An 18512-nucleotide genomic window follows, 5' to 3' on the forward strand; every position below is an offset into this window, starting at 1 on the left:
CAGGATTTTCGGCAAATTTGAAAAGGGTTTTTAGACGTATTTAGCAAGTCAGTTTCGTCCGAGCAAAATTCTATCCAATTTTATTCAGCTTTTGAAAGATGTTCAATAGAAATTCAAAGTGCGTCGCTGTGAATCGCGTTCGTCCCTCGCATAATTTGATAGGCATATTGTCAGAGACTCGGATGCAAAAGATTGGACCGCGCCGGCACGTATACGGCGTTCGAATGAATCTTGCCGCCGGTTCGATAAGGAGTCTAGCCACGAGCGGCGAGAATCATTTGATCATCGTCCACCTCGTGAATGGAGGGTACAGACACAATGCGTACGCGCGAGACCATACGAACTCTAATGTATTATACCGGGATCCCTATTATAGAGGAAAGATAGACAGACGAGGCGGATGAGAAATGAAGTGGCATAAGTGAATAGCGCCGGCACTGCGATCGCGAGTTTCAGAGGGGTCTTTATTTTCTTGAATATACCGTGGGAACAGCTGTATTCAAAATTGAGTAGGCGTTCATTCATTTTTCTTCGTATTTCTACGTTCGTCTCTTCATTCTTCATACTACGCGCGTGTGCAATCATTGTAAAAAGGTGTATATACTTTAATTTTCATTTAATATTGATTTAATATTTTGATTTAATATTTTGATTTAATATTTATTTAATATTTTTCGAATTGAGATGATATTTGAAAGAATGAGCCTTTTCCGGCGATACTATTCCATTGGTAATACACAGAGTTGGAAAAGGGTTAATTCATGGAAAATCATAAGTGAATGTTAACAATATATCGAGAATTCTTTAAGTCTCCCAAATCCACAGTACTATTCGATTCCCATGATTTTATGCCAAAATACAGCAATCTAAATGCAAGAATATAGAACCGAAAATAAAATTAAACATTTTACACAATCATAAAATATTGTAAAGCAAATGTTTATAGCAGTTTTGTATAATATTAGCTGGAGCAGTCGAAGCATTGAATCTTAATCCAGGTACAAATAGCGACACGTTTACAGCAATTCAAAATTCTGAAACAGTTTTAGAAAAACTGTATAGAGTTGCAAATGCAATCTCTTGGAACCTTCACGAGCAGAATAGCTTTAAAAAGTAAACAGTCGAGCGATAAACGCGGTCGCGATTGAACGCTCGTGTTCAATTTTAGAACAAAACCACGCTTTTTTAGACACTGCCGATGATATGGCAAAACATAATTATGTTTCCAACGAGACCTAGTCAGTATTCGCTTGCCTACATAATCTAAATATAGAAAATTAACAAAAGAAAATTGGTTCTCCTACGAAATACTGATCGTTTTCATTTTTTAAAAATAGCTACATATTTTTGACTCGATAATATACACTCCCAAAAAAAAAGGTAGCACACGCGTGCTATCTTTAATTTCTCACGTTATAATTATGGTACAGGAAATGTGCCAATGATACAGAAAGACTACCTTCTACTAATATATAAACATAACTTTTATTCACTTTTCTTCAACGAATTGTCGTCGCAAAAATAAAAATACCCAAATGAATACAGACAAAATGATAGCACATCTGATTAATATTCCATATTATATAAATTAAAAATAGACAAATATGAAAATGATATAACTGTATCTGTGTTTAATAATGTGTGGAACCTCCGTGATTCTCAATTACTTCCACCATTCTTTTTAGTAAGGATTTATACAGTACTCTAATTGAAGATATTACTGTGATAAATTTTTCCATTCCTCTTTAATACTGATTTTTAAGTCATTTAAATTTTCAAATTGTCTACCTTCTGCGTAGACAGCTCTTGATAATAATCCCCAACAATTCTCAATGATATTTAAGTCCGGGGTGCACGCCAACCATTCCAAAACAGGAATTATCTCTTTTGAAAAATATTCATGAATAATTTTTGCCGTGTGTACGGCAGCATTATCTTGCTGGAACACAAATTTTGGACCTGCAATGCATTGTGCATACTTATCAATTTGGTTCTTTATTAATCTTAAATAACTTGCACTATTTATCTTTCCTTGTATAAAATTAATATCCGTTTTTTCTTTGTAACCTACGCCGCCCCAAATCATTATACCACCTCCTTTCATTTCTCGTCTAATTCTTGTTAATTGTCCTTTTCGAATGTCATGATAATAGTATGCACTATTATCTAGACCATCCAGACAAAACCGTTTTTCATCTGTAAAAATTATATTCCTCCAGGTTTTCCTCCAGTGTATATGTTTCTTCGCAAATTCAAGGTGTGCTTCCTTATGTTTATTTGTTAATCGCGGCTTGGCTTTTATTCATGATCGGTTCATAATTTTACTCATTTGCAGCACACGTCGAACATTTTGAATATTAGTTTGTAAATCAGCTATGCAAGCAATTTCTCTTGCACTAGCACAAGAATTAAATGCAGCACGAAGTATATTACTGTTGTCTTACGGTGCGATAGGGTTGCTGGCCTTCCAGTGCATTTTCTTTTACAGTAGTTATTCACATCTTTTAATACGTTATATACAGCTTTTCTGCTTCGAACAATTTCTTTCACAATTTCTGTAATCGTTACTTTCCGTTTTCTTAAAATAAGAATTGCGTTTATGTCACTGTCAGATAATCTTTTACCACGGCCCATCACGAAATGCGACAGATACCAATATCAAGAAACACTGAACACCGACTGACCACTTTAACTTCCTCAAACCTCGCAACATATTGAAGAAAATCAAAATAAACCTTGAGTGTGCCATCATTATGTCTCTGTCTATTTGTGTGTTTTCATTCTTCCTAAGAGAATATCTCGTAGAAATTCCAATATAGTTAGTGTTTACATATTAGTAGAAGGTAGTCTTTCTGTATCATTGGCACATTTCGTATACCATAATTGTAACGCGAGAAGGCAGTTGGTGTCGAGACGAATTCAACGTCTCACCATACTATAATCTTGAACCTTGAAACAACGCTAAAATAATTTTAGTCACAAAGCGAATTCCCAAAACACTGCGCGTCTATGCGTCAGGGCTGGTGCGGGGTGCACGGGGCACCAAGACACCTCGAGAATAATGTCGCGAGTGGAAATTAGGAAGGTGAGAGCGTCGTCTTGGATGTATGCAGGAATTTTTCGGCTGCAACGAGCGAGGACACGGCTCCGAGATCTATCTGATTATTCGAGTCGAACGATTCCTGTAAGCTTTCAATATGCGACGTCTTTTCTAACAATTTCCCAACGGAGGTCTTAATTTTCACAATTCTGGGAATACTATTAATATAGTGTAGGTATATATTTAATAAAAAGTTGTTTAAAAACAAAGAAATATCGAAACTAATAACCTTCATAGTTTAGTGCACGAACACTTTTGTGACATACATATTTCGTTTTTTCTCGATTTTACAAACTATTCTTAAAAAAAATAATAAATTTTTATGTAGTTTAATTAGTGATATCGTACATATTAATAAACGAATACAGTACTATACAAAATTGTTGTTTATTTTCTTTTATACACGTATATTCTATGTATACATTAGTATATATTACGTCAACTACCAGTACTAATACTACTACAATGTACGTTATAATTTGGGAATGAATAATTTCTAGGCAATGCTTCGCCTAACACATTGAATTGAAATAAATTTTCTGAATACCATTCGACAATATGGACGAGTGGCCATCAAGATTTCAGGACGATAAAATATGGAGGAGACTGCATAACAAACGACGCACGGTATAGAGGGGTGAAATCCGAATCAGCAGAGATTCACGCATGCGTTATCAATGGGGTTCGCGTGTTTATCGCAAACACGCGAAAGAGCGAGAACGTTTTGTAAAGCTTCTGTAAAATTCATGTCCTTATAATGGTTATTAATTTGCATGCCCCATACATATTTTTTCGAGAAACAAACGTTGAGACGAGAGTCGAGCTCGTGGTTTATTTTTCAACACCTACCTTTTACGATTAATAATTACGATTAATAATTATTATTAGCAATTAACATTGCCAACAATTCTCTTGATATTTTACCGCAACTACCGCTATAAAATGATAAGCAGGGTTAGGTAAATTGTTTTAAGTTTGCCTGTGAGATTTAATATTAAATATGATTAAGATTGTCGAGTGATTTCCGTATTAAAAATTACGTGTAAAAATATCTTATTGTGTGAAAAATACGTAATATTCACGGACGTTTTTGTCGGACAGTTAGACGATACACCGTTCAGAAAATATTGAGAAAAATCGGTCGATCGAGTCGGGGAAACGTCTCGCCCTCCTGTTTGTTAACAGAGCCGCGCGCGCGTCGATCTCGAGCAGAATTAAACAAAGTAGCGTTAATCGATGCGCGTAATCCAGCCAGCATCGGAGAAGCGAAAACCAAGGTTCGAAGACCGTATCAGAGATCCGTTCCCGGCCCGACGGGTCTCTTTGTGCCGATTGAAAACTCCCGGTCTCCTCCGCGTCTTCTATGGAAGAGATTCGCCGCGGCGACTTCCACCCTCGGCAATTGCGCGGGCCCCCGGTTTCGCGCCCTTAACCTTTTGCGAACCGCCCTCTGCCTCCCGCGCTACTGAATACGCGTATAGCAACGCCGGTGCTCAGGTATGTAGCCGAACTTCAAGTACCGCCAGGAGAGAGTGTCTCGAAAACGCGCAAACTGGCGGCGGGCGCCGGCTCCGCTTCCGCGCGCGAGAACGGTACGCTTCTGTCCGCATAGAATTCCGGCTGATATCGTCGCGAATCAGAGTGCGCGTGCACGCGCATTTCAATTTCTATCCGATCGATTCGAGCACGCACGTGTCACGTTTCAGCGAATATTTAACGCTGTCTTCTGGCCGTCGAGTAAACTCTTCGTTTATCGAACCGCAATTAACACATTAGCGACCCGTGATCTATAAATCGGCTTTCTATACCGATCACTAGCATGTGAATCGGTTGTCATCGCAACCAATAATTTACTATCTATTAATGAGGTATTGTTACATAATTTTTAAAATATTAGATATCTCTGGCGATGAATAAAATAAATATTGTTCAATGTTATGAAAACATAAAAGTGTTTACTGTCGAACGACAGGTCGGTAAAGTGAATAAACCGTAAAGACGGTGCTACGTCAAATGTGTTACTAAAGTGAAAATGGATAAATCGCTACATCTCATACTTAAAATATATTTAGCCCCCAATATTTATCTTGATATAACCTCGACATGTATTTGCAAGAATATTTCTATATTCAACTGTTACAGTTAAACACGGTTGAGCGAAAGTAACAATGGTGATGCGACGATTTTGTTGATATTGATCGCAACAGTTATAGTCCACGGCTCTTAGCACCAAACAGAGGAGACTTTTTACCAGCGAAAGAACACATGATACACCCAGTTGGCATGATAATTAAATCCTTCCGGTTCATTGGAAAAACTTGGCCTCGAACCTGACACCATTCCAACCCTTTCATCCCCGGGCACCGACGGGCGATTCTCAAAACCTGTGTCGAGCCAGTAGAGCCACGGCAGCAAGCATAGTATTTTTAACCCGAACGATCGCGCGCGAACGTGGCTCATGGGAGAGAAAAGGAGGAAGATTTAAGGATTTTAAAGAAACCGGTCAGCGGTTCTCTCTTTTAAAAAAAAAAAGCCGTCCCTCGTGCAAGGCACGCTCTTTGTCTATTCATATAAGCGCAATGAATTTTTAATAAGATGGAAAATTTAGGGGAGAGAAGAAAAAGGAAAATGACGTTAAAATAGAAAGAATAGGAGGGGAAGAGTGCTTTCGAGACCCTTGAATATGCAACGAGACCTCCGAGCATGAAAACATTTCAGGAATACGTTCTTTATTAACGAAGCAAAAATATCGAATATTAACAATCGTATTTATTATAAAATACGTACAAGAAATAAGCAAAAAGCATTCTAACCATGAATCGTATCCGAAATATATTCGACAGACTACAATCTATCATTATCTTTAAAAAGATATTGCGTATTTGCATTCGCCTTCTTAAAGGTTAATGTTCGTAGGATACATGTGAAAGGTTTGAAAAGACTCGGGCCGCGGAGTTATAATTCCATATTCAGGATTTCTCGCGAGTCGACCAAACAGCCCCCGTTTGCTCGCGGACGATACATTAAAACCCCATTAAAGATAGTGAGAACCACTGATTCTTCGGATGGTTCGGGGTTAAAGACCGGGTGCAAGTCTTACGTGTGCCCCGCACTTCAATTTTCTCTTGTTGTCTTTCTTGGCGCTACGCTCCTGTTTCACTTTTTCTCCTTCTTTCGCTACCTTTCTGCCATCTTTGTTCGCCTTTAACCCTCTCTACATATCCCTTCGCCTTCCACTTTCTCCCTTTCTAACGTTCTACGAACGAAGGAGGTAGTTTATATCGGTGCTGACGAATACGGGCCTTCCTCTGCCTCTCTTTTCCCTCCCTCTCGCCCTCTCTCACTCTCTCTCTCTCTCTCTTTTTCTCTTTCTCTTCGAGGTGTCTCTTTGGAGATTCCTGCAGGATTACAAAGCTTACAGCGAGCTTACCCCGACTCAGGGATTCCGTTTCCACGGAAAAAATTGTTTCGCCCGGAAGCAGTTTATCCTATCTAATTCCATCGTAATTGAAATAAATAGACGGCGTAACTCTGCCAATTTATTTCGTTTCCTCTGTTATTGCATTTTATTGTGCCGCATTCTCCTTTCGTTAACTCCATCGGTTTCATCTTGTTCCAGCGCCGGTATTTCTCCCTTGCCGACGAAACTTATTATTATGGTATTAAAAAGTAATTCATTGTTTTTCGGTCGGTCTTTTACGAGACACGAGTTAGTTGATAGTGTCAGTTTTTTAAAAACACTAATTCTACTATAATCTATTAGGAACTTGAATAAAGTTCTCGCTGTTTTCTTCCTAAAATAAAGGTTTTATTTAAAATATAACGTTCAAAATCAGTTCACACAAAGTATTGCCCATTACTAGAGACCACTTTCTCCAATCTTTCTGACAGCAAAAGAATTCCGCGTCGGAAAAACAATTCGTCTTTTGAAGCAATCCATGGATCGATCCATTTTATAGTTTTTTCGTAATAATGGAAGCATTGCTCAACCAGGCCATGTACCATCGATCGGAATAGGTGAAAATCGGAAGGAGCTATGACTGATTAATACAGCGGATGGGGTAGAACTTCCTATTTAAGCATTTCCAGGTAGGTTTTCACTGGTTTGCAACATGTGGCCGAACGTTGTCGTGTAACAAAATGACTTTGTCGTGTCTTTGCGCGTATAGGGGTCGTTTTACTTTTAGGGCTCAACTCAAACGCACCAATTGAAGTCAATAGCAATCTCCCGTAATAGTTTCATTCGATTTGAGCAGATCATAATAAATTACAACCTTCTGATCCCACCAAATGCAAAGAAGAAGCTTCGAACCATAGATATTTGGTTTGGCAGACGATGTTGATGCATGGCCGGGCTCACCCACGATTTTTTACGCTTTGGATTATCGTAATGAATCCACTTTTCATCGCTAGTGACGATACGGTGCCAAAAACCTTTTCTTTTTTGCCGTTGAAGCAGTAGTTCAGACATCAGAAAACGCCGTTCAACGTCTCTCGGCTTTAATTCATACGGCACCCAATGTCCTTGCTTCTGCATCGTTCCTAACCCCTTTAAACGTTTTGAAACTGTTGTAGCATCTACTTGTAATATTTTTCCAACCTCTGCCAGCGCCTGACATGGGTCTTCATCAAGCAATTCTTCTAATTCTTGGTCTTTAAACTTTGTCGGTGCGCCAGAACGTTCCTTATCCTCAAGTTCAAAATTACTATTTTTGAAACGTCGAAACCAGTCTTTGCATGTCGTATCCGACAGAGCATTGTCGCCGAAAGTCTCAACAAGAATTCTGTGTGCTTTAGATGCATATTTCTTTTGAATAAAGTAATGCAACAAAATTCCCCGTAAAACCATTTTATTCGGCACAAAAGTAGACACCTTCAGAACCAATAAACAAACACGTGGTTGACACTATACTGAACAATCATACACTGAAATTTAAGGTAACATACAGTACTTTCTTGCCGATGAGTCACCATTAGAAATTCCATGCACGGAGTACTACTAATACTGTCTTTTGGGAAACAGCGAGAACTTATTCAAGGACCTACTACTATAATCTAGTTTTATATTTTTATATTATATGTATATTATATACATACAATTGAATGCGCGAGACTTGGGCAAAGATAAAAAGTGAAAATGAATTTACGTTGCCTATTACAAATTGGATTATGATGGATTAATCTGTTAAATTGTTTATCGTATATAAATAATTGTAGTTGTTCACAGCATCCAGCTCGTCGACGCGTTTCAATTTCAATAGGCCGCCTGGCACGGATTCCAGGCAGCGATAGGTCCGACATGAAAACGACCCCGGCGATATTTTTCTCCTCGAAACGAAAATCAAGAGCAGTCTTTCCGTCGAAAGACAGAAGCAGCTGTAGCTTTTCTACCCCGTGGAAGAGGGTTAGGAGAGTCGTTGCTAGGGTTCCAGTACTCGGATACGGTGCGGCCATAAAATTGATCGAGCTTACGGGGTGGCGGAAGTTAAGCTGTCGCTGCATGCGAGCGCGCTACGGTATTCCGCTTTATGAAAACGATGATTTCTGGGGAAAGATTTCCCGGAGGGGCCGTACTGAATAATTCGGTCCTAATTCAAATGGACTGGGCGCATCAGTGAATCGATTCGCTCCGCCGCCAAATGCCAACCAAAGGTAAATACGTTTTGACCTTGCGTTAATGAAAAGCATGCAAGCCCGCAGTTCTCTGCGCCGAGCTGCCATTCAATTGCTCCAGCAATTATAATTACAGTATAATTCAATCGTATTGTAATTTGTAATTTACATATCCTCTCAATTCGATTACGATGTAAATCGTAATTCCGCCGTGAGTAGAGTTACAAAATACTGAAGAACTAATTGTACGATGGCGCAACGTAAAGCTATAATTAGTACAGTCGGTTTTCCCTAATTTTGGTTGTAGAATATTCTTTACAAACAGATGACAAACAGATAAAATTATTCTAAGTACTTTATTGAACAATTTTATGTATAAATAATATAACTAAAAAATTTTTAAGTAATTGCTAGAAACGTAAGTCGAATAAGCGTCTTCTAAGACAGCTTTTGCATAAATGCCTTATATTTATAAAGGTATTAAAATTACATTATTATAGATATGTAATAAAGGTATTAAAATTACATTATAGATATATAATAACTATATTAAAATTACATCACAGATATATAATAAAGATATTAAAATTACATCACAGGTATATATATAAATATATTTAATTACACAGCGTGAATTTAATGACATATTTAGGAAAATGAAGAAGCATTAAACAATACGTTTCTCGAATTCGACGAATTCATCGATCCGTCACCGTAGGAAAAGATAGTGCCAAGGCGACAGAAAACCTAGACCATGACCTAGACGCGTAGGGTCACTCGTTCGAGTCCACGGCTCCACGTGAGTCGAAGGGTAGTCGTATAAAAAAGAAAAAGAAAAACTCGTAGGACTCCTAAAATAATATCATAAACCACGAACGACGGCACGTCTCGTCCATGCACGTACGCGCCCTTACGCGTGCTGCTACATATATTATGAACACGTTATAGGACGTGGAAGTCTATTTCGAACCGAAACACATTCTGTACCCAGTCGCTCGCAACACACGAGCGTTGATACAGCTACGATATGGACAAGAGAACTGTATCCCTCCGAAACCCCATAGTGGTTCTCAAACGTTTAAATACGACACAGATGAGCACACCTGTGCTCTGGAGAATAGTAACCATTTCGACTCGAAACTATTCGGTGCACGTGGAACGCTCGATTTCTTCTAAAAACAATCATAACTGCGAGATACGTTTGTCTGTTTTTTTTTAACGAGGCGATGGACCCGAAAGTGTTACAAGTTCATTTTTTATAGTCTCAGGAAAATTTACCCTTTCTGCACTCGAATCCATTTTACGTCTAAATCCAAAATGATTTTTCTAAGCAACGATATGTCCATTTTACAAGAGTTGGTGCATTTTATACACGTACAATTAAGTCTAGTAAAATAGTAACATTTTTAGCAGTTTTTTAAAAATATAAAGTACATTAATAATGTATAAATTATTTTGAATCACTAGGGTGCTGCAGAGTCACCGTTCGAGTGCAAAGGGTTAAGGGTTTAGCATATTAGTCGATTAAAAAATATAAAGTAATTGTGTCAAGTCTGGCAATGTTTCTATTAATTTTTCAATGCGTAATTTCATTATATAAATTTCTTTTAGATGAATTTCACTAAAATATTATTGCAATTGTAATGATATATTTAAGAGGACCAACTAACAATTAACCTCTTAGGCACGGCTGGATTTTGCGCAAATAAAGTTTTTCATAAATAAATTATCATTTTTCTTAATATATATATATTTTAAGGCATAGTAATATATAATATTAGCTATATACATATATTCTATTCGTAGTGTATTGTACATACACACTTTAATAGTTTACTTTAATAATTAATAAAACAATTGAGTAAAGCATAAAACATTCGCGAAAACCACTATAGTGGCGCGTCGTGCCTAAGAGGTTAAATTGTCCTTAAGTAACAGTTATCCTGAGAAATACATGAAATCATAGTAAGCGTACGTGTATACATATGTAGAAATTCCTTCGATTTGGTTTATGGTGGTGATATATTTTCCAAAGCGCCTTTAATCTACCAACGACAACCATATAGGACATCTCTCGCGCAAACAGCAGATTAACTCTACATTCTGGAAGACATTTATTTCTAGCTGGAGCGTCGTAACGAAAATATTTACACGCGCCTGAATATACGACTAGTAAACACTTCGCACCATTCGTTCCCATAATGCTCGAGGCAGAGGTAGTATTTAGTATCGATGACTTCCCAATCTTACGTATTAAGAAAACACCCGGCAATAAAGACGAAGCTCATATCTTACAATTCCTTTCATGATTCGAAATTTTTAAACATATGAAGTTAACATCTACAACGCGTAGGATTATAAGAACGTGCAGAATTTGTTTTTGAAAGACGTCACAGGTTTAACGGAACTATATAATGGTGGCATGTAGTAAATATTAGTGAAAGATATATATTTAAATTAATTGAATTTTGTTAACAAAACTATACAGTAGTTACACGTAGTAAATATTAGTGAAAGATATATCAAAATTAATTGAACCGTATTAACAAAACTATACAGTGGTGGCAAGTAATAAATATTAATAAAAAATATATCTAAATTAATTGAACTGTATTAATAAAACTATAAAGTGGATGCAGCTAGTAAATATTAGCTTCTACCAGAAATCTGTTCTTACCGTAAATTTTTACTCATCGGTATCGTGATGTGATTAAATAATAGCTTAAACTGTAAAGTGCAGTCAAAATTAGCTTCAAAAATGAATTTTAACATTGCTAGATTATGTCTTTAGCTCTTGTTTTCCGTTCAAATAATGCAACAACTTGTAACATTCTTCGTATCGTATTTTTATAGATTATAGGGTATAATTTTATCATTGAAAATAATGGCTTCGTGATTAAACAATGAGATTTTAACATTGTTGAGCATTAATACAGTAGAAAATATACGATTCCATAAAGAGAAATAATTTTGTCCGACGATTTTTATCATCATTAAATGATTATTGCTAAATCCTATCACGAATACATGCACATGTATGTAATGTACCTCGATAACATAGAATTGAAGAATTTAAGTATTTAAATGTCACTTGAAGTCAAAGGTCCTACTGTAATAGCACACTTCATAGATTTAGCGATGAAAACGGAATAACCAAACGATTTCTCAATGTCCGAAGACGCGATCGTAGAGGACGAATATTTTCCCGAGCGACTGTACGCCGGCCATGGGGGGAGCAGGAATACGTATCCGTGGTTCGAAAAATTCTAAGACACCCGTTTTGCTCGGTGATATATTTCGCAACAGGACTCGAACCGGTCCTCTTTCACTTTCGTTCGAGCACGGTCATTGTTCACGGGGTTCGCGTGCGCGACGTTGAGAACCACGGTAAATCGGCGTGCACATCTGGCCATGGCTGCTCTGGGAACGTGGGAGGCGAGAGAGTAAAGTATAAACTATGGGGTGCCACCCCATCTCGCAGCGGACTACCTACCCCTACACACCTACCCCTCGCGAGAGACCGTCGTGGATGTAGGTAATATCGTCGACTCTACGCGCCGGTGTATGCGACGCGGCTGTGTTCGTAGCATCGCACACGAGTGCACGCGTCGCTATCAGTTCTGCTCGTCGGCCAACCTAACAGAGTTTCGCGACGCCATGCCACGCCATTGTGTTCGCGCGAATAGAGCACGCGCTCCGGAGATGCAAGCCCATGAAACCGGCTACCCGAATTGCACCGGCACATCTGCACGGTGATTCGCTGCTAAGTGCACCAACTTTGGATTTTTCAGGGCACCGCTTTCGTTTTCACGCAGCGCGACGGGCTGTCGTCAATTATACGTACTGTATAAACTTGGAAATTCATCTTGAACTTACAAAGGACGATCTCTTGTTAATTAACGAAATTATGTACACGTAATTTCTTTTTCTCGCGAAACTCACCCCCATGTTAATACACAAATAATAAAGAAGAAATAGCAACAAGTATTCTGCAATTATTTTATTGAACAAAAGCTACTTCTTTCGTTTGATAAGAGAGTAAATAAAATGTCGATGATTTCGAGGATAGTTTATTTGCCAAATTACTTGGACACGAACTATTTCGAAAATCTGCTTTTCCCCAGTCGTAGAATACACCCCGGTAACAATCGACATCGTAGAACATCGTTAGTCGTGGACATGTGCGTTGGTAATTCGGATTTTTGTCGATCGCCTATTCGAAGTGGAGTAACCGGCACGTATGTGTGGCGGGACTAGGGTGAGAATAATAATGTACCAATGTGTGTAAGTGCGAGAGAGAGGGAGAGAGAGAGAGAGAGAGAGAGAGAACAGGGTTGTAGGGGGTGGAATAGGGAGAACAAGGTCGGTGGTCGGACGAGAGAGCCCATATATTTAAAAGGGACACGGGGTCGCGTACCCCCATGGATACCAGTTTTCATGGTGGTGGTCCAGGTTCTTCACGACAGCCAGAAATGCGCAAAGGGTTGCTAAAAGCCATTCACAGCGCTAATGGCTAATGGGGTGTTCTTAACACGGCACTACAACTACCGTGCCGCTTGACACCCTCGTCGAACCTTTGTGTCTTCGAGGGTAAGCCCGAGATGCTAAGAAGTTTACCCACATCGGGGAAGTTTAATGCATAATTTTGGAAAATTAATTCATTTCGTTCGCACGGTTTCGCGGGACAATGTGCTCCTAATGAAGGATTCTAAATATTGGGTTCACGAATAAATTGTGGAGCGTCTCTTTCATTACGAAATTCATATTTATATAAAATAAATCTATATTATACTAATATTATATTAATTACATAAAAATATATTGTATATTTAATTTAACCCGTCTTACTCGATAAACATAAAATTAACTATGCCCGAACCAAAGCCAATTAATCGCGCTATAGTAACCGGCTATTTTAATGATAAATAACGCGTTTGATTTCTCTGAAACGGCAAATAATTTACTACAAGCTCAATGAGAAGGTGAACGTTGACCTGAAAAGACTTGCTAGAGAAATACGTCTAGAAATTTCTCAGCCACCGCCATTCCGAAATCGTCGAAAGCAACTGGCCAGCTAGGATTAAACGAGTGGATTTAGTTTTGCGCGAATGTGGTCAATCGATAGCTAGGAAAGTTTTGGCCGCAGGGGAAAAACGAACTAGACTTACCAAGTTGTGATTGATGCGTCGGGGTTGGAGCTGGTCGAACTTTATCCGGGGGACACCTTCTGGTAGCAGCCACGGTAGCAGGTAAGGGGATGCTTGTTCCACCGCCGCAACCGCCACCCGCCCCGCCGACGCTCGACTGTTTATTATACGGCGACGGCAATCTGCAAACAACCGATCAATTTATAAAACAACGTCCCAATAGAGTCGTTTCTATCATTCGGTCTAAACTCGTTCCCCGTACATCTTGAACGTCCCTTGGACTATGCTTTAGACCCCAATTCGATTGCTTTCGTTACGACACTTGCCTCTAGAACTACCAAACTGGCCGAGTTTCTTCTTTTACGTATCCTGATATTATAGAACTGTTCCTATGAGAAATATATTACGAGCATATGTTATAACAGTACAATATTCAAATTAATGTAATTTTAGCAGCATTATAAAACAATGTTCATAAGTCCTGTTTAGAGTTAGGTAGTTCTAGCATTAACATTGAATTCTGCTAGTGAATAATTTGACAATCGCAATGATATTGAGACACATAAAATCGGGACAACCCCTTAACCATTTTACTTTTACATGTTCGTAATTTATTTTAACATGGTCGCATCAACCCTTTTCACTACGTTTATCGAATCAACCCCTTAAGTTGCCGGTTCACGCACTAAATTTATGTGTGTAAATAAATACTAAATCATTAAAGTTGTGTAGTAATCATGTAATAATATAATACTACAAATCTGGTAATATTAGGTTGGTGCATATGAAATGTCGGTTGTTTAAGTAAATATCTATATCTTTTTTCAAAAGCCGTTGATTTAAGCAAAATATGCCCCGTTTGCTTTGCTACACCTTTTTCAACGAGATTTCAATATATAAATGCTTGTATTAAACAAATTCCGATCTTTAGAATTAACAAACTCAGATATGGAATTTTTCAGACTGTCTTCATTTATATACTATTTAATCCGTAAAACTGTCCTAAATATTTAAAATAATTAAAGTCGGTTGGCGCAAGATCTGATAAATAAGCTGAAGCCTGCAAAATTTTATATTTTACTTCGTTTAATTTCGCAATTGTTTTGCACGATGTATGCGTAGTTTCTATGGTCTAAACAGTATGTAAATGAAGACAGTCTGAAACATTCCATACCACAGTTCACTGATCCGAAAAATCATAATTTCTTGAAGACAGACATCTATGAATTAAAATCGTGTTGGGAAAAGTGTATTGAAACAAATGGGGCACATTTTGATTAAATCAATTGCTTTTGAAAAAAGATATGCAGTTTTATATACTCACTTAATAATCCGATATTTTATATGCACTAACCTAATATATACACATATTATATAACAATGTATAATAATATACGTATATATCATTAATAGTATACAGAGTGAGTCGATTCAATTTTCACACCCCGCATAACTGTCAAATTATGTTATCCGATTAAAAAGTGTGAAACTTCCGTCTCGAACTTTCAATTGTTTTATTAAACCAGCGTTGCCGTAAAATATTTATGAGACATTTGCTCTCCCCCGTTCGGAGTACATACCGAAAAAAGAAGACACTGCCTGTTTAAAACTGCGTCCAACAGCAAGTTATTAGCATGTACCTCGAAATTCAGAATACGTAGATGTTCCGCAGGGTAGGTAATTGAAAAACGTGAGAGGTCTGCGCAAGGTTTCGGCCACCTGTGTGCAAGATTTACGATGTTGTAGGTTCGAAACGTAACACGGGGTTCGTTTTGCTGACGCGCGTGCATTTGAGCTCGACTTTATTTTACATTCTTATCGAGGTCTCTTGCAGACGCAGTTGTTACATAGAACAATTCCATAGAAATTCCCCGCCGCAAACTATTTTAATATTCGCTGCGAACGTAGAAGCCACAAACACGGTAATTTAAATATTTTAAAATATTTTCCAGAAATTGAAATTACGGTAGGAATACGGTTAAATTCATCTAGAAACCGGCTGAAGCAAGAAAACTTCGATGAAAAGAGTCGACAACACTCCGGTTTCGGAAAATGGTGTCTTGAAACAGCGCGGCCGGCCAAACCAGATGCAGATACCCGGTATTCAGTGACGCGTGCCCCATAAAAATATCCCAAAACAAGACACGAATTCTCGCAGCCGCGGCTTCCACGAAATATGACGTTTCCGTGGAACGGGTCGCTTTCATCGGCTGATTCGTCAACACAGGGGGACGCGAGGCTCGCTCAAATAATGGTGCGTGCGGCAGAATCGAGAAAAAGGAGGGCTTCTTTGAGTAGCTATGCGCCGACGTCATCATCGAGGCCAAATATTTGCCTTGCACTGGTGTACGCGACCGTGACACAGGCGGGCCTGCGTTAACTCAGCGCCGTGTAACCGCGCGTTTCACGTTTCCACTGCACACACCTCTCTCGGCCGCTCCTCGTTTCTCAAACGATGCCTCCTCCGCAACCGCGTTTATTAGGCTGATCCGCATGAACGCTCGAATTTGTTCGTCCTAACTGTCCCTTCGTTAAATTGCCTTCCCCCCTTCTTTCCAATATACGCTTCTCACGAGTATTTATTTTTTCTTAGGTGTTTCTGAGATTCAAAAGTCAACATTGCTTTTTTAAATGAAATACCATTTATGTCAAAGTACAGAAAAACGTTGAATTTTAAGTGAAAAAGTATTGATCTTTATTAGACTAAAACCTAATGACCAACGAGTAATTTTGCTTTATTTTAGGAAATTTTCTCTTTACGTAGTAAACTAGCTTTCAGGTTTAGGGCTAACAAAGGTCCATAATTTTACATTCTTCTATATTTTAACATTAAAAATATAGTATACCATTTAAAAAATCAAAGTTGTTCTTCGAATCTCCTGAACACCTCTATCTAGACAAAAAATAATGTACGCCTGTAAACCATGCAACTTTTGCATATAGAACTGTTTCATGCAACGCGTACCGCGTAAAAGTTCTAGAGGGGTGCGAGAATTGCGTGAAACAGCATGTAAAACTTCTTTATAATACACAGCAATGCCACAAGTGACTGTCAACGCTTAATATTCCAGCGATAACAGAACTGAAAAAGAAACGTCAAGGATTTCGCACAGCTCAGGTGAACTAATCCTTTGATCGCTAAACTTTTCATGACGTGGTGATATCGTGCACGCATCGGTGGAAGAAAACGCTCCGGACAAAAATACAAGCTGCTTCTTGTGAACGCTCGCGAATTAAACATAAAACGATTCGCGTTTCTATGGAAATTTATCTGACGTTATTAAGCGGCCGTCGAAATTCCAAACGGGAATTCCGCGCTGTGGTTTTCGTGCGCCGGGACCGAGTCGTGTGCCAAAAACGCGTACTTTCGCTCGAAAACGAGAGTGAAAAAGGAACGGCGGGAAGAGGAGAGGAGAGAAAGGGGCGGCAGGAGGGAAGAAAAGAAAAGCTCGCGAGGGAGTTAACGTTGTCCAAAGAAAACGCTGGTAAACGAGAACACGTCGGGGGAAGATTCGTTGGTGGTCGTCCCGAGCTTGTGTCAAACACAGCTCCCTTCGGTAGAGTTCTTTCTTCTCTCCCACTCTCTCTCTCTCTCTCTCTCTCTCTCTTTTTCTCTGTCTTCTTCTACTTCTCTCCCTTTCTACGACTGTTTCTGTCGCGGAGGAGGGTGCCATGATTTGGTCTGCGCAGCACCTCTTTGAATCAGCCAGTTGGAGATAGAAGTATAAACTTTTCGGTAACATAAGCAAGCATGTACAGCGATTGACTGTTTAACCCCTTGCACTATTACGTCTCTTGGAGCTACGTTGTTCCATTACAGGACGGAACTAGTCTTTACAGCCGTCATTACCATTCTAAACACCCTGTTCCGTTGCAGGACGAAATTATTCTTTATAGCAATCACTAGCGTCATAAAAACACACGCATAGCACAATCTTCAAATAGTTTCAACGGATCCCTGGCAGGTAATGTCTCTAAAAGGTCGGTGCTTAAACTATTGTTCATTATTTCCGTCAATATACCCCACAGTTGGCCATCAGCTATCGATATTTCGTCAGACCCGCAATAGTGTATTTTGTCTAACGCACAAGGCCCTTTGACGATTCATTGTCTGCCACGATCTATCATTGGGACACCCAGATCCTTCGTAGGCCTCACCCAGGGGTGTGAGCACTACCTGCGGGTGACCATCAGTTTGGGGCGGTCACTTTCCTTCAGTATACGCTTTTCTTTTAACCAATCAATTCAAGACGACCGTTTCCCTTACTTTTTCCGAAATATTGCAATCTACGAATCCGCTTGTTCCATGTTTCAATACACACCCACTCTGAGGTTACCTCGAAGATATCAGTTCAACGAACGAGCACAACAAAACTACACTAAACACGAGATTCATTAGCCTATCCATTACTTTCATCTGTTAGTCATTCGCAGTATCGCAGTCGACTTATAGTATTCGCAGAAACAACATTATTTGTAAATTCTATTTTTGTTATTAAGTGTTAGTATAATGAATAGTTTTTGTTACATTTGCATCATTCAATTTTATCATCCCTGTCACTTGAAAGAGTCACCCGGGAACCGCGTATCTTTGAAACAATCGTGTGTGCGCGGAAGAACATACGATGATTACGACTATTTCACCTTTAATT

At 38.9% G+C, this 18512-nt stretch overlaps 1 protein-coding gene across 2 annotated transcripts in view; it reads right to left on the bottom strand.

Moving 5' to 3' along the window:
• Sick (sickie) overlaps positions 1-18512 on the bottom strand; it is a 283816-nt gene that overhangs the window by 153872 nt on the left and 111432 nt on the right. For both annotated transcript variants that reach the window (XM_078180306.1, XM_078180307.1), the window contains one exon: positions 13882-14042. In XM_078180306.1, coding sequence (XP_078036432.1) covers positions 13882-14042 — 161 coding nt within the window. The remainder of the gene's footprint in view (positions 1-13881; positions 14043-18512) is intronic.

The sequence above is a fragment of the Augochlora pura genome, chromosome 5, assembly GCF_028453695.1.
Source record: "Augochlora pura isolate Apur16 chromosome 5, APUR_v2.2.1, whole genome shotgun sequence".
Classification (NCBI taxonomy): Eukaryota; Metazoa; Arthropoda; class Insecta; order Hymenoptera; family Halictidae; genus Augochlora; species Augochlora pura.